The sequence below is a fragment of the Rissa tridactyla genome, chromosome 2 (genome assembly GCF_028500815.1).
Source record: "Rissa tridactyla isolate bRisTri1 chromosome 2, bRisTri1.patW.cur.20221130, whole genome shotgun sequence".
Taxonomy (NCBI): Eukaryota; Metazoa; Chordata; class Aves; order Charadriiformes; family Laridae; genus Rissa; species Rissa tridactyla.
Genome location: NC_071467.1, coordinates 120,008,204 through 120,032,461, shown reverse-complemented (window position 1 = coordinate 120,032,461; position 24,258 = coordinate 120,008,204). Strand labels below are relative to the sequence as shown.

Here is a 24,258-nt window from a genome sequence, read left to right as displayed (position 1 = left end):
CCAAGTAATGGTATGCACAGAGGCTCTTGCTTACACTCATTGCTATAACAACCAAGGTCAGCTAACCTCGCTATCTGCCCTGTTAGAGGGTCGGAAGCGGAGAAGCATAGAGGGGTCACACCTATGGGGAGGAGCGGACAGGACAGGTGACCCAAAACTGACCAACAGGGTATTCCATCCATATGCATCACGCTCAGTATAAAAGCTGAGGGATCAAACGGGCAAGGGGCTTGCTCTCCTTCTTCAATGGCCGACGTCTGAGGAGGACTGTGTCTGTTCGTCTGCCTTTGATACCGATTGGAGCATTCCTGACTCTAGTTCCAGAATTCAGCTCCTGTCCTTCGCTGACTCCAGTCTGGGACTTTCCCTGTGTCTGCTGGTGATGCGATCGTCATCCTGGGAGCTGGGTACAGTTTTGTATATAGTGTATACCTTTTTTTAAATTTTTATTATTCTATTATTATTTACTATTTCCTTATTTATTATTATTTTCATTAAAGTAGTTTAGTTCTTTTTCTAAACTCGTAAATCTCCTTATCTCTTCCTCTCCTCTCTGAGGAGAGAGGGAGGGGAGGGCCATCTGTCGTTCTGCTTGGCCAATACAGCCAAAACCGCGACAGTTAGCTTCTTCCCTGCCGTGATTACAATCCTGGTGTGCCTTGCCATTTTCTTAACATACCTCTAGTTCATTGCACAGTTTCTGTATATCTGCCTGCTTCTCTAGTTCTTTCATACACACTGTATCTTCATCTCAATGGTTTTTCCTGCAGAGCTTGTGTTGTGGAATATTGTCTCCCATATGTAAAATTTCCCCCACTTCTCTGCCAAGGTGACTTGTGTTCTCTTTCATAGGGACTGGGGATCTTGTTAAATTTTCCCCATGGATAACTCCAGCCCACTGTGACCAGAATGCCTGAAGTCTTGCTAGCCTAATTTGGAGCTACCTGGCCTCTAGCTACACCATGCTGCAGCCACATCTGACCGATTGAGACTCAGAATCTGCCACAAAACTATCTAAAGCTTTGCTTGTCTCAGTGCAAAGCTACAGTGAAGGACCAAGGATTATCCTGCCTGGGCATGTAACATAACAATAAGCTAATCTTTAGGTTGAGTTTGTTTGTGTTCCTGCCAGCACAACATAGAAAATGAAAATCAGAAAACAAAGGCAGTGGGTATAGAATTTAGCTCATCACATGGTGGAAAAGAGTGTGCAGGGGAGAGGAGGAGTTGTGGATCATAGGTTGACAAAAGGAATTGGGACAGTGGAACAGGCAGAATGACATGGTGAAGCAAAAGGATATTTCCATATTGAACTTTGATTGCTTAAAGTTCCTTACACATAAAGCTTGGGAGATCAGGCATACCACTTTGCTAGGGTTGCTCTATGCAGTGCAAGGAGATCTGAAATTAGCTACAGAATTCTCTATGGAGAATTCTGTCTTTATACCAATATTAATAGAGTACAATCTTTTATTGCCCTCCTTTATTTCTTCTCTTCCCCTGCTTATAATATACAGAGAGCCCTGTTTCTCTAAATTTCATCTGTCTAAATTCTGTGGCCCCAGACTTTTCCCAAAGCTCTTATAATGCTCTCTTCTCAAGCTTGCCGGTGGATAAAAGCTGTGCCAGCTACAGTAGCTTCTGGACTGGGCAGGCAGTTCTCTGCTTGATCAGTTTGGTTTCTTTCGCTGGAATGTGGTATTGTGAGTGTTTAAATCCATGGTTGCATCTTTTTGCAACCTCCATTCTGAGAGCAGAGCTGATGCCCTTTGGCTTACGGGGGAGAACATGGGCTAACAGTATAAGTTTTATTTCAGACACAGATTTTATTAATTTCACTGCATTAACATGAAAACAGGAAGAAACATCATTCCAACAAGACAAGAATTTAAAATAAAACACAGCAGTAGAAATACCACAGTTATAGCAGAATTTTTATCACACTGAACTAATTTATGCTTTAATATTAAAAAGATGCTTTCACTTTAGTGTAGTAAAAAAGAACCAAAGGAAGGAAAAATATTATTTCCAAGCAAGAAAGTTTACTGTGAGGATAGTTTTTGGTCTTTTCTTTAGTCTTATCTGTGGCTATTAACTCACAAGGTAATGAACAGATTATAATAGCTGATAGGATAAAAGCTAACAACTAATAGAAGCAGGGCCTTGATGTTATAAGGCTAGAGGGGGAAGACTATTTGCACCACCTAGATTAAGGCATCTGATGCCTAAATTAAGAGGCTGGCATTTCCAGGTTCCTTCTACAGTTGGACAGATAATTTTCCCCAGAGACCATTTAAATCATATGTCTGCTTCTGACTCAGGCATTTCTCTCTCTCTACTGACCACTGAGGGACCTCGAAGAGATTTGTTGTTAATTTAGGCATCTGAATCTCATGCCTAATGCTAAGTAGTGTGGAATCCCCTCTTGTGTACTTATGTTGCCTGGAGGCTAGTTGAACTTGCCCCTCCATATTTCCACGAGCAAGGCCTTACATGCATGAGCGGTGCCTTTTGAAGTAGACAGGAAAAAAAAACCAGGAGGACAGTTCACTTGCAGTGCTCACCTGCACTTCCTTACAGTTTGAAGCAAGAAGTTCTCCACTATGCCCCTCCCTCTTCTTCTTTGCTAACATCATGTCCCTAGAATACCACTTTCTTTTACAGGGAAGCTCCTAATAATGGCATAAATGTATGGCTGTAGGACACCAGTAGACTAATGGACTCAAGTCTTCAATTAGCGTGTAGTTCTAATTGAGGTACCAGTTGGCTGTGGGCACTCCTCTCCTGGGAAGGCAGAGTAGGTATGTCTCCTCTGCAGCTGGCTACTTTTGCAGTTCCAAGGCTGCTGTCTGCCTAGAAGTGTATCCCAAACATCAGACTTACTGTGTATGTGAAGAGCATGTTTTTTCATGCAGGAGCCTAGTTTGACACACTTACTTCATCTGCCATGTAAAGTCTTCCTCTACACACATGATCTTCCTCTACACACTGTGCTTATGGTCTCCAAAATCCTTCAGAGGGTCCTGATATTTTTTTCATACAGAATCTTGCATACCGAATATCAAGGTGATTTTCATTCTGGCCTTGCAGATCTTTGCCGATCTGCTTTTTTTTGGCTAAGTGCTGTTTTCCTTGGAGGGATATGATTTGTCAGCAACAAGCTCCTCTTTTTTGGGAGTGCAGCGTTGTCTGGTTGTGCAGTCAGTAGACTTGATACGTGCAGTTATTTGCAAAATTGCACCCACAGAAATCACCTATTAAAATCCCACTTTGGAAAATGTTAGCAACTGAACAGTGATATGGCAGGTATAAAGAATATGGCAGATATTAAAGAACTAACATCAAAATACTATAACTTAGCCTATAGTCAAAAGGCTTATGTTTAAAAATGACTACATTATTAGCTAACAGATAAATCCTTGGGTTCAATGGCCCTAATGAGATAAAGGTCCGTCAGCTCTCCCATCAGAGGAGAGATATTATCTTAATATATCTCGTATTCATCCTCAAATTACTTTTTATGGAAACATCTTTTACTCATATAGGGAAAATAAGTGGTAGGGGTAAAATGAAAAAAACTGAAAGCCTCCACCCATCAAATGCCTGACCATGTTGCAGAAAGAATACAGTCACTTCCAGAAGGTGTTCCATTAATGTTGGATACTAAACAGATACCTCAGTCCTCAAAATTTCCTCCCAGTGTTCATCTTAAAATGTTCACATAACAGTAAATGGCTCTTGTGAGATGACGTATTACTCCTTAGTCTCTTCAATATTGTATTCCCCCCAGGTAAACTTCACTGGCATTCTTTGACTGGGTAGAATTTGAGTCAAGAAACAGAATCATACTATTCTGGGCCCCATTCAAATCTTGATGTGATCCAGCTATGGTGTTAACGTTTTCTGGAGAACTCACTGATTCTCTTAGTTTAAGAATGGAAAACGCTGTAACCCCAGGGAACAGTTAACCAAGAGAATTGAGGGTCATACGGTTTTCAGTAGCGGTTGACATAAAGATCTCAAATAATGTCAGGCAGTCCTTAAGGCAAAGCGAATGCTGCAACATTTCCTGATGTTTTGGTGTATTTTTACAGTCCAGTAGAGATGTCATGCTCTGCAGTGGATGGTGTGAATGTGGAACTAACTCTTTCTAATTTTTCACGATAAAGATTTGGACATTTTTTGCAGAGGTGGGCTGCAACATGCTTTCGGAAAAAGGCATAAAGATATTTCCTAAATTTTTCTCCAACAAATGCATAGATCACAGGATTGATACAACAGTGGATCATTGATATTGTTTCTGTCACTTGAATTGCTTTCTCCAGTTGACCTTTGATTTCACAATTTGGGTTGAAAAGTGAACCTTGAAATGTATGCAAAAAAGAAGAAACATGGAACGGTGTCCAGAAGATGAAGTAAAAAATCATGATCACGAAAATAAGTCTGACTGCCTTCTGTTTTTTCTCATTCTTGCATCTCAATAATGTTTTTAAAATTTGTGAGTAACTGAAAATCATAATAAGCATTGGAACAATAAGTCCCAGAATGTTCATCTTTAAAATATAGGAGTACTTCCAGTTTATTCTGGAATCGCTTGGATAATGAGCACTGCAAGTATAACGTGAATTTTCCTTTTGAGTTTTGTGAAATACTGTCCCAGGAACAGAAGCAAAAATAGCAACAGCCCAAGTGACAGCGCTGGTGAGGATGCCATAGGTAACTGTCCTAGCTTTTAAAGCAAACACCGCATGCACTATGGCCAGATACCTGTCTAGGGTCAACAGGATTATGAAGAAGATGCCGCTGTAGAAGCCAAGGAGGTAGACACCTGAGAGAATTCTACAAAGCACATCCCCAAAAATCCAGTCATGAACAGCATAATAAGCCCAAAAAGGGAGAGAAAATACAAACAGCAAATCAGAAATTGCCAAATTGAGCAGGTAGATGTCAGTCATACTCCTCAGTCTCTTGTACTTTACTAGGATAAGCACAACGAGCATGTTGCCTATGAAGCCAAATATCACCACCAAAGAATAAAGTGGTGGCAAAAGTTTTGCTGCAAAGTGCTTTTCCTCAGTTCCCATGCATGGCGCTGAATCACTGTAGTCAAATTCTGTCGTCAGTGACCAGTCGGCTAAGTCCATGGTTTGGTTTTCCATGGTGTGTTGTTCTGGAAATGAAGAAAAAGATGTTAAACTAGAGGAAACTCCAAGCTTGGCAGTGAGGGGAATGAAACACGTTGATGTCCTCTTCTGAAATGCATTTTGCTGTTGAGCACATCAGCAATACTACGTCAAGGTACGGAAGCCAAACGAACTTGCGGAGCTCCCAGGAAACCCATCTATATACCTGTGAAGTCACGGTGCTGCCTGTTGGAAGTGCACGGCGTGTCATTTCCTATGTGTACGCTCTGTGGTACATTTTTCCTCCTCAGTAGAGCCTGCCAGCTGCCTGACCCAACCGGGAGCAGAGGAATGATGAATTTAATCCAAGCAGTGGGGAGTTTGGGGTTGTTGTGGTCAGCAGTGGCTTTCCAAAGGGGTAGAGCAAGCCAGCAAGGCAGCAACAGGGAAGCCCAGCAGCTGGCATGCAAAGCGTAGCCGTGCTTCTCCTTAGGACCTGGCCACCTCCTCATGGTGCCAGCCTGTACCAGGGAGGACTGGGCATCGGCAAGGTGTAAAGCAGTGCCTGCAAAGGCGCTGTGACCTGGGTAAAACACACTGAGTGCTGCTTGTTCAGGTTGTTCATGACTTCTTGGGAGCCTTAATGCCTGTGGGAATCAGGTGTAGAAATGACCTTTGCATAGTAGTAAACGTACGCACCTGGTGGACCTGCTGTCCTGGGTGTTGCAGAGCAGCAAGTTGGCAGCGTTGGTCTGGGTTAAAATGGCAAATGTTGTGTCCTTCACAGAGTCTGGGTCAGGCGTAGGCCATGGAAGCGTGCTGGTCTTGGGCGGCTCTGGAATGAAAATGCTGCGCGGTCCTGTAGAAAGAACAGACAGGCAAAGACCTTGGCAAATGGCATAAGGGGTGGCAGTTGCTATCAGCGTGGCATGTATCTGTGTCTGTTGACACCTTTATCTGTTGTGGCATCTTCCTGTCAATTGAAAAACCTCCCCAGTGCTCAGGGATGAAAGAAGTTTTGATTCCCTGTTTCAGTAGCTGTTTAGCAGCCGTGATTTAGGAACTTGAAAGTTGAGATTGGCTCAGTGTCTTGGAGAGGGCACAAAGGCAGGAGGCAAATATAGGCATCGCTATGAGTGTGCACTAACGGTTCTCCATGTGTAGCGGTTGTTTGATATTGTCCTTCATCCTTTGTTAGTCAGTGCTTCCAGTGAGGTGACATAGAAACTGAGGAAGTGCAAGGGTTACCCAAACTCCCTGTCCCTCCAGTTTTGGTTTGGGGACTGTTGGAGGGACAGGGCTTCCCTTGCAAGAAGGAGTCACAGCCTGGGAGGTAAGTGTGCAGCAGAGCTGTGAAAGCCCTCACGCGAGTTTTGTTATGGTGGGGGCAGATAAGGGCTTGCTACTTTGATGTCAGCCCTTTAATTTTGCCAGACCCTCCCCCTTTCCCAAGTCCCTGGCAGGACTGTGATCCAGATGCAGAAGCATAGTTTTCTGTAATTTGGTCTCTGAGAAGTCGAGGAGCTCTGTCTTCTCACAGACCCCCCAGGAAAATGGAAGAATTCCTCCGTGTCCTGTGAGTAGCCAGGAAGAGGAATTTGTGCAGATGGGTGTCAGAGGGCCCAAGTGCTTCCTGGTCACTTAGTGGGGAAGTGAAATCAATGTGTTTGGTAGCCACTCGAATAGAGCTATTTGCTGTCTGGTGCAAGGGCTGCTCTTTCTTCCTGCGTGATCGTGCCTGCCTTTGTCAGGCACTTCATGGGAGATTGGTGGCTGTTCATAGCAGGTTGATGGTTTTGAAATCTGCATTTTCCTGGCAACTTGATGCCTGTTCTCTTGACAAAGGCAACGGAGTGTCCCAACTCCCTCTGTGATCCCTGGCCACTCTCACAGTGCAGCAATGTTTGCTCCTTTCCTCTTACTGCCCTGCCGTGCGCTTTTTCAATGGCAAGGTCTACCCTGTGTGATTGCAGACGTCTTTTGCAGAGACTGCGTTCTCAAAACCACCACTTTGTTCTCTCTGCACTTGAGTTCTGCAAGACTAAATGTAACTGAAGAAACTCAGCCCATGGCTGGAGTGACACTGGTCTGCTTTATAGTAGAAGCTCAATTTGATTAAATGGTGGGCCATTCTGAGCTGTAGCATGCAAAATTTCTGAAGTGTCTTAAGCTTGTGTGAGCCTACTTAGCTGTTTGAGGAAAGGATTATTTCCTGATACCAAATTGCAGAACATTCAGGACCCAGAGGTCCTAGTTTTAATCTGGTCTTTGCCTCTCTGTGTATATATATATATATACACACACATATATATTTCATATATATATATAGAAATATATATAATATAAATAATATTCTTGAACAAACGTTATTGATTAAGCAGTGTTAAAAAAATTACTTTGTGTGTATATGCATAAGTATAAATACACATATATATACAGTAATATCTATATAGAATCATGGAATTGTAGAATCATAGAATCATTTAGGTTGGAAAAGAGCCTTAAGATCATTGAGTCGAACCATAATCCTGACACTACCAAGTCTAACACTAAACCATGTCCCTCAGCACCACATCTACAGGTCTTTGAAATACCTCCAGGGATGGTGACTCAACCACTTCCCTGGGCAGCCTGTTCCAGTGCTTGATAACCCTCTCAGTGAAGAATTTTTTCCTAATATTCAACCTAAACCTCCCCCGGCACACGTAGCCTGGTTGATTCTTTGTACGCAAAGAAAGTAAATTTTTTTAATTTAGTTTAGAACTTATGTTGAGATTTAAAAACAACAGAAAATAATTGTGGGAGTAACAGAACTAAAGGTAACTGATTCCCTACGGATTTGTCTCCTTTGCTCCCCGACTCTTATCTCCCGGTATGGGTTGACCCCAGCCGGCAGATAAGCGTGCATGTATTCACTCACTCACTCACTCACTCACTCACTCACTCACTCACTCCCCCTCACCCCACTCCCACAGCCCACCAGAATGGGGGAAAGAATCAGAAAGGCAAAAGCAAGAAAAACTTGTGGATTGAGATAGAGATAGTTGAATAAGTGAAGGAAACAGAAAAAAACACAAGATGTGATACAAAGACAAACACTTGCCACCTCCCACCAAGCAGACCGATGGCCAGTCAGTCTCTGAGCAACGCCTGCTTTGAAAAACTCCCCCATGAGTTTTATTGCTGAGCATGAAGTTATACGGCACAGAGTATCCCTTTGATCAGTTTGGGTCACCTGTCCCAGCTGTGGTCACAAATGTAAAAGATAGCACCATAAAGGCTGCTGTGAAGAAAATTAATTCCATCCCAGCCAGACCCAGTATGCCTTCCCACTACCAAAATTGAGGTCCTGCCCTGTACAATTCACAACGATGCCGCCTAGAAAGACAGCATATACTGTGGTTATTTTGTTTACTGTCTATGACCTGATGGGAAATCTCTGAGCATTTGCATGGGATAGAAGTCAGGTCCCCCTCTTCAAAACATGCACAAAATATTTAAAAAGTTTTCTGAAATGATTTCTAAAAAATTCCCTATCCTTTGCACACAAGCAATGTTAATCACAAAGAGCTGTAGAAAACTGATCTCGCTAACAAATTCTATTGGAAACTACTGTTTGCATTTGATTTTTTTTTAATTTATCTTTAACCATTTTTCCAATTTTCATTTTCAAGCAGAAAGGAACATCTTCTGCTGAAGCTGTAGCCCTTGACAAGAAGTCTGGTTTGGGCTCTAAAATTATCTAAGCATGAACCTTCAGAAATGGGTGTCTTAGCAAAGAAATCTCCAGGTTTATCTCTGCTCTTGTGCTGCAAGTTATAAATGGGCTATTCTGAGAGATTCTGATTTGGGAACTCGTGATTATTTGGCTTATTTCCCTCTTATTTTCCTTCCAAAATTACAAATGGATGCTCAGAAAGCCTTAATGATTTTCATTTGTGGGGCTTTCTCTTTTGCTTGATGGACTGCATGCAGCCATCAGTGCCCACCATTCTGTTTACACACCCAGTTTCTGCATGCACAGGGTAATTTTGATTGCTAGCAGAAATTCTGGGCAATTTCTGCAAAAGCAGGCAACCGAGTCAAACCTAAGGTAGAAATATAATAGAAGGAGAGCTTTCTCTTTGGTGCCCTTCTTCCCTTCTAATTTATCCTGTGTGCTTATCATGCAAAAGCATCTAAATATATGAGCAGTCCAATAAGAAGCTACTCTCGTTTCCCCTTGGAGGACTGGTTATGTTCTGAGTCTCCAAGATGGTGGGTACAGTGAAGTGTGACCAAGCCCTGGGCCAAATACCTGCACCCTGGGAAAGAGTTCTTGCAGAGAAAATGGGGTTACAGCTAGGATGGGAGAAAATTTTATTTTCTTAATCATTGTAATGTTGTAAGCCAAAATAAGTGTCATTTCATTTCTTTAAGTTTTAACAAAGCTGCACTTACAGCAACATCAGAGGTTCTTGTAATGAGGGTGTAGCTCTGAATCATGTCTTTTCAGATTTCTGTATTGCAGCTGCTTGAGAGAAGCGTTGCTAGCTCTTGAGTATTAGCTGTTACCTATAGTATGTCACTTTTAGCTATAGAAGGTCCAGGTGCTGGTATGACCATCAGGCATTTCCATTTTAGAGTTATTCAGGCAAAGAGTTGCTACGCTGACTTATTCAGAGATGGCAGTTGTCACAGCTCAATGAATCTGCTGTGCTCTAAAGGGGATTTGGACAAAGTTTCCTCATGGAAATCAGAATATTTGATAACCACAAGGTAGAAGAGCATCCATGTATTAAGGGAGCTGCTTGCCTCAAAACTGAATGATGCCCAAAGTTCCCTTTCCCTTTTTATGGTCTAAGACAAGGTTTCTCTTTTGAAATGTATGAACAGGTAACACAGCACTACTCCCTCTGCCCTCACTCTTCTCCTTTTCACAAATGGCCGTGTTTGTCTTACGGAAAAAGAAATTGCTTAATGACACGTAGTCAGCTTAAAAGTGTGTGTCAGCAGCACCTAGGGCACTTATGAAGAGAGAGAAGTACAATGTAGCACAGAGTAAAACTGAAACTTAAATGAAGAAAAATAATGCCCTATATCCTGATGGCAGGTCTTACAAGAGAGGCGCCCAGTGTTTCCTGGCAACAGCTCTATCTCTTTAACTCTGCCTTTGACTTGCCAGAAGGAGTCTGTGGACAGGCAAAACTATAGAGAAGACTGTGCACAGACACCAAAGATATCATGGGGAGCAAGCATAAAAGTATGCACTTTTCTTGAGATGCCGAGAAAGCTGAAGGAAAAGATCGAAGAGTAAACTAAATGTTGTATGTAAGACTCTGAGGTGATAGTTGCCCTCAAACACATATTTTCATGTGGTAGTGACCACAGTATTTCTTTCCAGGATATCGCTGGGGAAAGGCAGTCCCTTCCAAAATTAAACCTTGCGTTGGAAACCTCTTCCTCTTTTATAACAGCTGAGCATTAGAAGCATCTCTTCAGAATTGCTTGCCTCCTAAATGATAAGTTTTTTTCATCCCTGATGATCTTTCAAGGAAAAATATGTTCTCGGCTGGAAAAAACAGGATTAATTCTCTGTGAACCCTCAGGATCCAGTTGTTTCCATTCCCCACCAAGACCAGAAAGACAGTCTTGCAAAAATTCTGAGCTTTTCTGCAATGAAATAGTCAGTCTATGTGGTCACAAGACAAACGAAGTAGGAGGTATTCTTAACTAAAAAAATGTACAGTAAAAGAGTAGCATAAACACTGAAAATAAGCACTCTGAGAAAGTGAAACTTGAGAGAGCTATTAAATGTCTTCCTCCAAATTTATGACTATATGTATAAGAGGGTTCTTTTGTGTAAGCCAAGTCCTGTGCTAGTATCTGTTCAGGAGTCTTTTTTCAGTGTCTCTGCTTAAACTGCTTCAGATAAACTATTGAATTCAGAGTAATTCAAACAATAATTGTAGTCACAACTATGCTGGGGATGAACTAGAGTATAAAAAAAGGCAGTTTGCATCTGGAGTGGAGATTACCAACATATGTCGTACGATCATGTCCCTGTCATGTTATTGCTACAAGGGTCTCCACACAGAGAAGTTCAAGCCCACTGCCCTGGCACTGTCAACCATTCCCAGCAAATGACAGTGCAATTCTCCCATGAAAGCAAATGTTGCTATAGCTGTATATTTGATATACTACCAAAAAAAAATATATTCTTAGGCTATTGTATCTGTTCTGCTAATATCCGAGTGGCAAGTCTCATTTATCCAGGCAAAGGAGCTCACCTCTCCTTGTGGGTGAGAATAGTACAATACCAGTGTAGTATTGATGAATTTTATTCATGTAAAACCTCATTAACAAAATTTGCTAGCCAGATCATGACTTGCCATAAAACTGATATCTCCAGTTGAGGTTTTCTAATGTGGTGGATCAGAGACATCACACTAAAAAAGAGGAACCAATCCCAAAGAACTTATGTCTTCATAACATGATAATGAAACACCTTTAAGAGACTTTAGTGCTTGAATAATATAAAGGAGCCATGTGATAGGATAGCGATGAAGACTATCCACCATCTGCATCTGATAGAACAAGATGTGGCTTAGATTTGGAGAGGTTAGATTAAGTGTGAAGGATTTCATGTCTGATCAGTTTATATCCTTAGCCAAATACATTTTCAAGCAACTGACCTCCTGGAGCAGCTTCAAAACCAAGACCCAATAAGTTTCTAGTACAAAAAGGATTGTAATTTTCTACACCAATTGTCCAGTTCAATTCTCTACTCTCACCCTTAGCCTTATGCTGAGTTGTAACCTAGTTACAAGATCCAATCGTTCTTAAAGATAGTGCCTCTGCTTGAATGGTAGCTCTACTCCACTGTCATCAGGCACATATACTTCTCCACTGAGTGAATCTATATCTCTATATACACATTTACATGTAAAAGAAGGGAAAAAAAATAGCTACTCACTGATTTATCAGGCTTGTTTTGTCTGACCGTGTCTTCTTCTTCTTCTTTGTGAACAAACACATAGTTAAACCCTACATCTGAAAATAGGAAACAGCACTTCCTGTGTGATCTATTGCAAAACGTTAGTACAAGAATCAAGGGTATGGTTCTTCTTTTCTGAAAATGCTCCATTTTCAGGCCAAGTTCAGAATGGAGGGATGAAGACTTTATGGGTGTCTGCTTGTTCTGGACAAGCCGGAACTGGAGCAATCAGTATCTGAACTACTTCATCTCTACTGGGTGGTTGAACTCAGTAAAATCCTGTTCTCAGGACAATAAGTATTTCTAGCTGCTCTAGATACTTCTGCAGCTCAACAGAAAGTGGGCTGAAATACCCGGCATACAGAACGTGTGCTTTTAAAGTTATATTCAGGCCTCCAAAATGACTGTTGAAACAACACCACCAAGGTATTCTTCCTGTTCATTGTCACTGACTGATTTCTACATAATTTCTACATGGTTCTCCCTTTCATCGTTACTAGTGAAAAAGAATCTATAAGCAAAATTAGGATATGTTTATACAATGCAAAGCAGTGTCATGTTAGACATTATCACACTTACCTTAGGTGAGCATTGTGAAGAGAGACAAGTTAAGGTCCAGAGGTTTCAGAGCTAATTAGGTCAGGTAGAGCACTGTACTGGTAGAGCTGCCTTCCTTCCAGTTACATGACCAGCTCATGCAGTCTACACCACAAGGCACCATGTGGTGTAGACACCCTCCTTGAACATGTATTGTAATTTTTGCAAAACCATTTGTAATGATCTTAGGCTTCTAAGAGGCTGCTGTATGAGGCAAGCTGGAACCTGCAGCTCATTCCCATTTTGATGTGGTGACATTGCATGATTGAAAGCAATAGAAAAAAAGAGATTAAAATAACAGAAACTAGTTAAAATATATTTTTGCTTCAAAGGCAGGAAGTATAGTTGAGTGTACAGGCTGGTGTCATGTATTTATTTTTTTAAAACATTCACTTCACCAATGCCATTGGCACTGCAGCCGCAACAGCCTCCAGCAGTTGGAGTGATAATGTAACTGATCATTATAAACCAGGACTGATGAATAATCTGGCCACTTATCTGCTCCCTGAGGAGCCTTTTTACAATTTTATAGCAAGTTATAGCAAGGCTACGTTTTTCTAATTTGCAGGTATTTGGCAGCAGCTGTTGACCCTTTTCTCTAAGACTGCTGGGTGGTTTCCTGTGGTATTCCTGAAATGCTGTAAGACTGCCTTGTGCTAAAATTACAGCTGGATTTTGTCATTTCCTACAAAATCTCTGTGGAGTTTCAGTAAAACCAGTGATGTAACCTGACCACACGTGTTCCAGAGAGTATAAGAGACTCACAGAGCTGTTTCAGAAGGAGCACCTAAGCAAGGCATTAGGAAGAGGGATCTCTGTGATGGCTGAAAGAACACAGATATTTCCTGTTGATCGGAAGGCGCTGTGTAGATTTTGCTGTAAACATAGACCACAAAGCCCTGAAAACCTTCAAGCCTGAGCAGAAAGGGCCTTCCCTACAGGGACATGGTGAATAACAGGGAGATACAACCCAAATATCTTTCTATACCATCTCCCTCTGAGTTGCTGTCTGAATTCGAAGTTATGTTTTTTACCACTTGGGACATCTCTTCCCTCTCAATGTACAGGCTGCTAGTTCAGCAGTTTTGTTTGCAAGCTTGTTCATGAGTTGCCTTTGTGAACTACTATGCCTGGAAAAGAAATGCTTGGCTTGCAGGATCAAAAATCCTGCCAAAAGGCACTTTGTTTTCGCTACCCCATAAGAAATAGGGGCACTCACCTGGAGAAGGGACTTGTCTCAGCTCTTGAAAGTGTGACTCCTTTGGAGTCCATTGCCCAGAGTCTGTGGGTGAGTGTAATTGTCTAGAGGAACCAGAAGTAATCCTTGCCCTCTTCTCTCCCCGTCTTGTGACATGGGGGCTACTTTATGCCTTTTTCAGGGACTTTCTGGAGTCACCAAGCTCCTTTCTTTTGGTTGCTCTATCAGTTTGCCAAAGCAAAAATCACGGCTGGAACTAGCAGAGTCAACCTGTAGGTGATGACAAAAGTTTTGGAAACTGCAAATGCGGAACCTCAAGATTGAATCCTTCCCACACAGGAGAGGAAAAATACTTACTTGTATAGTAAGCAGCCTATGCAGGCAGTACTTTCTAAACAAATGTGAGAGAAAAAATATATACAAACCTGCAAGCGTCCATATTGATAGAACTGCTAAAATTTGAAGTCTCTCAGGAATGGATGAATTCTTGTTTTCATTTTCTCTCTTACACAGACCAGTGCTAGGAAAGATCACAGAAGAGTCATTCTTGGAAGATCTACGTGCTAGTTTCATAATCTCTGAGGTAAGCAGTGGTCTTGAGTTTGGCTTAATGGGTTTGGTGGATCCCTGTGCTGGGAATTGAGTGACTCATGAGTTATGACTCCTAATTTGAGAAAGAAAGCACAGTTTTGCACACATTGTTTTGAAAGAGTTTTAATTCTTTGTGCTTCCAGTCTGGGTGCTTACATTGAAGACAAGTGGACAGTATTTTCAGGCTTCCTGAGCTCCAATTGCTCTGACCTTTGAAAGTCAGGGACCGTTTCTTTCTAAAATGGTAATACAAATAATTGGAAGCTACTTCAGAAAGTTTGATTGAGATTAAAATACATGAAAAAAGAAAGATTCAAAAGAGAAGACATATCTCATATTGGACACTTAATTTTAGGCACCTGGGAATACATTTTGAATTGTAGCTAAATTATTATGATATTATAAAGGTAGAGCCTGTTAGAAAGGACAGAACCACCTGAAAATCCCTTTTTCAGGGATGCTAGAACTCTGAAGAAATCCAGGAGAAAGGAATTAAGTGTTCATTGGTCTAGAAAGCATGGCCCGTGAGCAATGATTGGGAAAGACTAGATGATCTCTGGAGAGTTTTCTCAGACTTACTTTCTGTGATTTTACTCTTAGCATCTTTCCTGTAAGGGTTTAGTGAGCTTTATAAACATTATCTATTCCAAAGAACTGCCTAGGAGATGGAAGCAATGGGAGAAAAGCCTTCCAAAGTCAGAGACATTGCCAGGTGAAGATTGCTTCCCTTATAAAATTCGAGAGCTGCTTAAGGTCTCCACCTACAAAATTAGAAAAAGCAAGAAGGGAAGAAAAGAGTACGTAAACTTCTGTAAACAGGGAAGTACCACTTGGTTGTACCAAAGAGAAGAATCAAAAAATAACGAAAAATTTCTGCAACTAAACTGTCTTACTTCAGTTGGGACTTTCTACAAGCTGTCACAACACTACCACTGACAGAATTGAAGCAAGGGAACCAAACCATGATGTGCTTCTGTTACTCTGTCAACCGCTGAATGTAAGAGAGAACCGTTTTTTTCTGACGATAATAACTGTTGCCTTAAGTTTAGAATGTTATGTGGGTACTGAAGTCAAGATGTGGTGATACACTCAGGGCACTGACATAATTTTCCTCATTTCTTGAAGAAGTCTCTTTTTTCTTCCTGAGGAGGGAAAGGTAGAGTTGGAGACAGTTCCCTGTTGGCAAAAAATATTGGTAAAATTACCAAGCAGATTAGCTAAATAGGAGTGACTGAACCTCAGCTGTATGCCACTAAGACCATAGCAAAGATTAAGCAATGGCCTTGCAGTTCATCTAGTATTCTAGGTCTCCCATGTGGAAGGAGGAATGCTGAATTTAGTCCCTGTGTCAAAGCACGTTTAAGAATTTTAGGCAAAGCAGGACAGCACGAGGAGTGAAGGTGCATACCGATGGAGTTGCTTTCCCATTGCTCTGGTGTGCTTCAGCCTGCCTTTCTATGATGAAATTGGAGGAAGTAGGTGTTTTGTGTTGAAAAAGGAGTTCAACGAACGTATTACTGAGTCCTGTGCAATAGGCTCCTCTTGAGCATCCTCATCCACAGTAGCCCTCAGCAGACATTTTGGTGACTGTCCTCAAACTTACAGGAATGGACATGTGTCAAATTTGGTTGAGCACAAGGAGGAGCCCACAGAGGAACTTTGCAAGGTACGTTAGTAGGTAATTCATTCCAGACTCTTTCAAACTGAATGTTGTAAACTGTAGGAATCATCTCTCCCACCCTTAGCTGGTAATTGGCTAGCTAGTGTAAGGGTTCCCTCTATAGTCAAAGGATAGAAGTAGGTATTTGCAGAGGGTAACTGCCTCTGTCTTAAACTACTCCACCTTAGGCTAGAATGAATTGCCATATGGAGGGGGCTCTCTTTAGTGACAGAAAGAGCCTAGACGATGAGCTCAGACTAGACAGCTAACCTGTACATTGATAAAACTGAGTCCAATCAAATGTTTCAGATAACCTGAATGAAATCGTTGAGGATTTCGGTGATGAGAAACCATTCTTTATTTTGGAAAAAGATCAAGCCAAACGTTTCCAATTTGCTGTTCTTTGAGGCTGAAGTGTTTTTTTAGCAGATAAGCCTGCTAAAGCTGTCTACATCCTTTGCTGGAGAGGAAGAGACCTACGCTGTAGATATAAAGACCTGTCCTGCTGATGACCCACCCAGAAACAGAAACAGATTTATTGATGGACTGTGTATCCTGTATCCTGCTCAAGCCCATGAAAACTGTAAGTGCTCACCATCATGTCACAGAAGTAAGGCTGCAAAGGCCATCCTCCTCTTCCCCTATGTCCTCATACCCATGCAGGTGTTCTAAAGGGGCACTGTGTTTTAGAAGAGGTAGGAAGATACATAAAAGCAAAACACAGTTTCTATTGATGGCATATGAAAGTTGCATCATCAGCTGCTCAGGTGTCATAGTACTTCCTCACAGTTTTGGGGCATTTCACAGAGCCTTGGAGAAGTAAGATTTGACAAGTGAGATGTAAGTAAATTGGGAGTTCAACATATTCTTAAAATATTCTGAGTTGCTCACAGGAAGTACTACACAAGGAAACATCAATGCAACCTGGACTTCATGATAACCTTGAGTACACACATCATGATGCTTTGTTCAGTTTGCAGGAGCCATCCTCCCAGCTGAGGGACTGATTATTCAGGGTTCTTTTTATTGCACTTCACTAGTGTGCAGTACCCTATTTAATGTACTCTACACAGACCCTTCTTGGACTGCAGAATTTTGCTTTTCCCTCATGGTCACGTCTCTAGTTCTGTTAGGGTAATATCTGATTGCTTCACAGGTATTACAGTATTTGTCTTCTCACCACGTTTAGAAGATGAATCAATACAGTTATCTCCATTTTGCAATGAGGAAGCTGAAGTGCCAAGATTATGAATAACACTGTCAAGCATCTCTTAATTTGGGGAAACTGGTTTGTACATTTTTTTTCCACAAAGATAAGTATTATGCTGGGGCATGGTTCCTGTCTGTTGTAGCTGCTGGTTCTTGGTCTTCACATTGTGCCCTGGAATATGAGGAACACAACTTCAGAGGCCATCTATGAAAATCTAAATTTAAGTGGAAAGGGAAGACGCTTAATTTATGTGCTAGAAGTAGACACTTAAGGGTAGGTAGGATAAATTCAGGCGTAAGTGCCTAAATCCCTTGGTGGAGCTCATGTCTGCCCTGTGACAAGCTTGCAGATTCCAGTAGTATTTATGGCACAGGACTTGGCATCTCTGAAACGTGATTTTGATTCCCAGGTATCTGTGGGACTGCTCAAGGTAAGTGAATCCGAAAGACACAAACAGCCCCAGATAGTCTTCAGTCTTCTCAGAGACTGGCCTCACACTCCTGTGCACCTCTCTGGTGGAGCCTGCTTTATTTGTGAGAAGACTCCCCACGGAGAGTCCTGAAGCCAGCTTGGTAGCCGTGCTACACCGGTTTATAAACACACTGACTCTGACCCTAGTCATCTTCCAACAGGTTTTATTTAGAGGGTGGGGACACCATCTCCTTAGTAACTTCTGTAGAGAGAATATAAGAAAACACTGTGCTTTAGGTGAGTCAGCAAAACCTCCTTTCTCACAGTCCACAGCAGACTAACCACACCAAGTCTGCGATACCAGAGACTGTGCATGGTGTTCTCCATCCCCAGCAAATGACAATCACTGTGGTATCTTCTGTACTATGGTGTGGTAAATTTTATTGCATTCTCTCTCTCTCTTTTTTGAAGGCAGTACTAACTGCTGACTCATAATGAGAATGGAAGAGCTAGCTTACAGCTTTGTCCACAAGTAAGATATTCTGCACCTGCTCTGTTAGTTGAATCATTGTGGATAAGCTGTTTGTGCCACTGTGCAAAACAGTATTGGTGTTAGCAAGTGTGATATGAAGCCAAGACCATCTGTGTTTGTGAAGCTCTCAGATCATATTGCAATAGTTGTTTTATGCTGGTATATTTAGCACATGCAAACTAGTTTGCCGTTCTTCTTGGAAGAGATTGCATAAGTGTTAAGACAAAAGCAAGCCACAAATAAGTGATAAAAAGAACTTCAACTGAAAAGCCATCTGAACAAGAGAATTCAAGGAAAGCTGGTATTTCTGCCTAAGTTGTACGAAGTTTGTTGTGATAAAGTCCTACATAAAGCTTTAACTAAATCTTAGCAAAAAAAAAAAAAAAAGTGTTTGTGTTGCCTGAAGGGCACTTGGATTCACCTGGAATCTCAAAACCAAACTTGCTGGCGTGTTTCTTTGGGGAGTTAACATCATACACTGGTGCTCCATTTTACAAGACTTAAAGTCTCAATATATTTTCAATATTATTAGCACTTACTTGTCCTTGGATAGTGGCAAAGTTTACTGTCCAGTACTGTTTTTGACACTGACGAGGGACCATTTCTTATCTCCTAGTTGTTCATATGTTAAATGCATTAAGCATTAAATACTTACTTACACAGTGCTCACCACTGACACTTCCAACTTCCCTCCCTCCACTGTCAGGCAAGTCTGAGCCCCACAAGCCTGTGGTTTTTTCACTGAAATCAAGGAGTCTCTGCTGAGATATAGCCTAACATTTTCTCTGCCTGAGAAAAAAGCATAGAAAAATTAGGGCCAAAAGCTCTGGATATCAGCCACAACCTGGAAAAGCTGCATCAGAAAGCTGTGACAAGTGAAAACACAATTTATCAGTGTTATGGTTTGAAGAACTCACAACAATTTATTCTCATTTTGACAATTATTCTATCATCTGATGACCCCTCCTCACCCGGGAAGGTGAATCAGGAAAAACAAGGAAACCCGAGAGTTGAAATATAAACAGGTCTAATAGAATAATACTAAACAATTAACATAATAATATTAAAGAACCAATATTGATCCCAATATCAATATAAAATATACAAGGATTATACTTAGCCAATTCTACCAGCAGGAGCTGTGCACTCCCAGCCGTGGGCAGCAAATGTCGGACACTGCGAGCGCTACGGCTTCGGGAGGAAGGGAAGGGCTCAGGGGTCCGGCACCAGGGCAAGAAGTTCTCAGGATCACTGCCATCACAGAAGAGAGAAAACTCCTCAGCAAAGTTTCTAATTTATATTAAATGTGACATTCATGGTATGAAATAATCCTGTTGGCCAGCTTGGGTCAAGTGCCCAGGTCTTGCTCCTCCTCATCCCTGCACCTGGCTATGCTTGAAAACACTGGGACCTTGAAACCTGCATACCATAGCTGGCCATAAAGTAAATATTTTCACAAATTCAGACACTAGAGTCTTCTAAAAATACAGTTTGTTCTAGCATTAGAAGAGACCTTACTTAAAAGTAAAATTACCGAAAGAGAAATTAATCCTGTGTTGCTCAAACGAGGACAGTCAGCTAGCTTGAGAATCAGTGTGAAGGAGGAGAAGAACAGGATGACTCGTTAGGAGGGGAGACAGACTGACCAGTTGACACTAGAGTGCACTGTGATGGATGAGACAGGACACCTGATTATCTTCTCCATCTCAAGAGAAGGAAAGGAGCTGCTGTCAGAGAGAGAGAAGTTGGGCGTGGAAGTCATCTGAGGGTCACCAGAGTTTCAGCAGACCTCTGAGATTTTCAGGTTGTTAAAGAAAGTTGAAGTCAGGTGAGCTTCAGAACTTAGTGGCATTATGAGGTCATTTCAGCAGAAAACTGTAAACCACAGAAAGTTTTGTATCTCACTTCTGGATTAATTTATTAATGCATCTGGGGTTTGCATTGGATAATGTATTTGGGTTAGAATGGATTTCTAATTTAGAAAAGCAAAACCCCCACAAGGTATCAAAAAGACCATGTGAGGTGTGTTTCTGTAGCCAAGATTCTAGTGTAAGGACTACAGGTAGTTATAGTGTGTGGCCACAAAAGAGCAGTATCATTGATTTTGGCTGAACCAACTCTTCTTTTTTATACGTTTATCTAAAATAAGAGGAGAAGGTAATAAGTATTTCTTATCTGGATCTTTTTAACACTGATGTCAAGCCCTGGAAAACGTTATACAAATCACACTGACTGAATTCAAAGGTGCATCTCCAAGAAGTGACACAACCTGGCTTTAAATTAATTACGTATACAGACCTGTGGGATCTCAGGCTTTCAGGGTGAGGCACATTCACTCTCTCACGCCTGTTTTGGGTTTCCCCAAAGTGGCGCTGTACCTCTTAAATTTGCAGTGCCACAACCGAGGCTGTCTACCAAGGTGCTCGATGCTGCCTACTTAGCCTTGTCTGCGGGGCAAATGCAATTCTCACAGTTCTGTTACGGGCAAAAAGGAAACACCTTATGCATAAACCTAAGAATTTATTATTAGTTTAATTGAACTTCTAACACTCTAATCCAACAATCATTATTAGTCCAGATCTAATTATCTCAGGAAGAGAAAGAAAAGAGAAAAAAATTAAAAAAGACATGAATATTTCTGGGCAGAAACATCTCAACAACAATAATAATACCAAAAATAATAGTTAAATTTGTTATATACATACTTCCTAGTTTATACCCCTTTTCTAAGCATAATGCTTTTATTCTCCCATTGCTCCTCTGAGTCCTAAGGTCAATGGCTTCAGCCTGTCGGTCCCTTATGAAAGGGTCCCTCTGCACCTCATCCTCTGTCCCTACTTCTCCAAGCCTCCTCTATCATACTAGGACTGTATTTCTCTATGTTGCAGCATCATGTTAGAGTCACGTTAGAAAGAATAACTACTTTTTACTACTATCCATATAAAAACTGTGGTTGTGCCACACAAAGATAAGCGAAACTAAGACAAATTAAATATAGTCACCTGCTCAGAAGAACTACTGTGGCAGCTAAACCAAGCAAAAATAAAGCTTCACGTCAAGATGAGTTCAGACAAAGCCAGGCTAGCAAGCCTTAGTCCTGAGGCCTTGCACACTCAGTACAAAGCCTGTGGCCTGGCAATAGCGATACCAATACTGTATTACTGAGCAAAATACCATATTACTGGGCAATAGGGCTACAGAAGACACTCAGAAAGCACAGTCTCTGTTTACAGGGTTACAGAAGTCTCTCCCTCGTTACATCCGCCTGTAAAAAGAGGTAATATTCAGTGAATATTTCACAATACAATACTAAGAAGATAATAGCAATATATTTCAGGAAATGTTTATATTTTTGAGCTGCAGATAGCGGGGCTAGAGGAATTCAGCAACGTCTCTGTCACTCACCAACCTTCTGCACAAGGCAGCTTTGCTCAGCCCTAGCTTTTGAGAGCCAACAACATGGCAAGTTGATACGGAAAAGCAAAGAGGTGTGCTGTGAGGAAAAGATTGGGGACAAAGGCACAGACTTACCCTCTAACTTGCTTACTGCAGAAAGGAAATCAAGGTGCTAGAGACTCCTGAAACAGAGGAAGTGATCCTCAGGAGTGGGAAGGCTGTGCTAAGGGAAGTGCCCCAGAAGAGAGAAAAAGGAACAATGAAGCAGAAAGCTGAAGAATACATTACAGTGGGTTGAAATTTCTGAGTAGGAGAGTGGCTAAAACAGCTCCTGGAATTAAGAGCAGTGCCAAGTAGTAATTTCGCATTTCCCCCTCCCACTGAAAGATGAGATGATCTTTCACTTTACAGTTAAGTTCAGTGAGGACAAGTGTAAGGTCTTGCGTCTGGGAAAACAAAATTCAGGAGTGCAGCACAGGTTGGGATCTATCTGGCTGGGGAGCAGCTCTGTGGAAAGGGACATGGTGGGGGTCCTGCTGGACAACAAGCTCAGGTCCAGGACCAGCAGCCATGCAACTTGTTCGTCATAGCTCTCAGCTGCTAATTAGCCTATGCACAGCGGAATGCTTTTTTGACCTCACAGGTTTGTACCTCTGAAGCGGTCTCTCTGTGTGATACTGTATATACTGTGTTGGCACATTTCTTACTTTGGAAGTGACTTCGTTATCTCTTCATGACCCTGAACTGAGCATGGTAGTAGTTGCACAGAGGAAAAAAAAGCTATTTCTATCACCTAAAGCACACTTTTTCTAGGTCTTTGACATCTAGTAGTGTGTGTGACTTGTGAGCTAAGCTTGTTATTGTGAAATAATCTGCAATGTCTTTTGAATTTCACACATTTGCCAAATAACCTAACCTCTTGAGAGTGTCTGGTCCCAGGGCTGGAAAGCTGCCTGGGGCTGCCAGTGATGGGTCTGCCTGGAGACCACTGCCCTCAGCATCTAATGGGCAGCGAAGAACAAATGGTAGGAGCATGAATAAATTTTTCAGCTCTTCGAAGGCATATACTCATGGTTTCCCAAACTCACTGAGAAGATTAGCTTAAGTACTGTAGTATTATAAAATGAAGTTTAATGTGATTTTTTTCCACGGCTGTATTATCCTGAAGTATTGTACGATTTATGACATCATTTCCACAAATTATTTCTATGGGTTGACTGCCACTTTCTTCATGCTGCTTAAGCATCTTAATTGAGAGTTCTACCTGTGTTTTTCTGTTTAGTTTTAATCTAGGAGCTTGAGCAGATGCAGCCCAAAAAAAAGTTGAATAAATGAAACTCCAGTATTCAGTCAGAAATTAACATCCAGTTTTCCTCCCTAGAAGTGGAAGAGGCAAGGAAGGTAGACATTTTCTACTTCTGTGGCTTGTCTCCCTTGACCTTCTGTCACTGTTCCCGTTGGGAGGGTATAGCCCCTTAGCTAGGTCACAGAACTCTACACCTGCTAGATGATGAGGGCAAATCCAGATGCCAACACAGAGCAAACCAGCACTTTACCCTGCTCTCACACCAGGTGCAGCTTTTCATTTTTCCTTATGGAAAGAGGGGGGCTTCATGGCGCCAAAGACATAGAGAGCAAGAGTATGCAAAGCCTCCAAGTACTGTTCCTGAATTGGCAGAGCCTCACTTTAAGGAATTTTTCTTCCTGTAGAATGATCTCCATGTTCACTTTTTTAATCTCCCAGGAGCCCTCATCAAATCAGATTTCTCATGACGCTAGCCTGGGAAGGTGGGCCAAATGTGACATGTCTAAAATTCAATTTTGCATCTTCTTAAGGTTGGGCTGTCCCATGGTAAGTAAATAGAACTGAAGAACATTACAAAAGCAGTGAACTTGGCAGTTGCAGGCTGGAGAAAATCAAGGAGGAAACACCAACAGCACCACATGTTATATGATGCTTTTGCTTTTCTAACTGCCCCAGTTCTCCTTTGCACTGCTTTGCACAGTTCTATTACAATTTATTTATTTTAAAGGTCTGTGAGGTGTTTTTGAGGATGTGCACATTTGGATGTTTTGTTGCACACTGCCAAGTGGTCTTGGACCAGAATAAGATCAGACTTTCCTGTCTTAGCATCGTAGGCGTTGTACTACAAGAGGGCAGAGAAACATGAAAGTGGAGAATTGTGAAACATGATAGATGAAAACCAATAGCTATAAAGCTCACGCAGGTTCAGACACATTTTAGAACTAACTAGGGAAATGTTACCAAACATGAAAAGTGGTACTTCGCACTTTAGCTGACAATCTGATAACAATGATAGGTGTTGCAGCTTGGTCCTTGGAGAAACGTTATTGCTTTAGTTGTGCGACATCTGATTAGGAGATCTGTTCTACGAACAGCAATAATTTCATTATTCCGTACTCTTCAGAATAGCAATCAACTTTCCACTAATGTAACAGAACAGGACCAGGCTAGATATTTTGGCGTCTATATTCACATTACCACACACAGCACCAGGAAATCCAGGTGACATCAAACCTGAATGTTCCTTGGTGCTTTTGCA

At 41.6% G+C, this 24,258-nt stretch overlaps 1 protein-coding gene and 1 long non-coding RNA gene across 5 annotated transcripts in view; one reads left to right on the top strand and one right to left on the bottom strand.

The window, feature by feature from the left end:
• The first annotated feature begins 265 nt into the window (after positions 1-265).
• The window catches only part of LOC128905720 (uncharacterized), a 37,774-nt gene continuing 13,781 nt past the window's right edge, over positions 266-24,258 (top strand). Inside the window, exons 1-4 of one of the 2 annotated variants that reach the window (XR_008464952.1) lie at positions 266-407; positions 14,408-14,477; positions 15,384-15,482; positions 16,091-16,728. This is a non-coding gene — a long non-coding RNA (uncharacterized LOC128905720). Of the gene's footprint in view, positions 408-14,407; positions 14,478-15,383; positions 16,729-24,258 lie in introns of both variants that reach the window. The other variant, XR_008464951.1, reaches the window with a different exon arrangement.
• Positions 1,893-14,013, bottom strand: LOC128905718 (C-C chemokine receptor type 2-like). Of its 3 annotated transcripts, none has more exons than XM_054192173.1 (3): positions 13,916-14,013; positions 5,823-5,982; positions 1,893-5,170 (listed from the first exon to the last, which is right to left on the bottom strand). In XM_054192173.1, exon 3 carries the CDS (start codon positions 5,157-5,159, stop codon positions 4,089-4,091), a length of 1,071 nt encoding a protein of 356 aa, XP_054048148.1. In that variant the 5' UTR covers positions 5,160-5,170; positions 5,823-5,982; positions 13,916-14,013; the 3' UTR covers positions 1,893-4,088. The 3 variants fall into 3 exon arrangements, with proteins under 3 accessions (XP_054048148.1, XP_054048147.1, XP_054048146.1); XM_054192172.1 differs by lacking the exon at positions 13,916-14,013 and adding an exon at positions 12,679-12,719; XM_054192171.1 differs by lacking the exon at positions 13,916-14,013 and adding an exon at positions 12,079-12,167.

Coding starts and splice junctions, on each gene's coding strand:
- LOC128905718 (XM_054192173.1), bottom strand. CDS start 5,159: ATGGAAAACCAAACCATGGACTTAGCCGACTGGTCACTGACGACAGAA.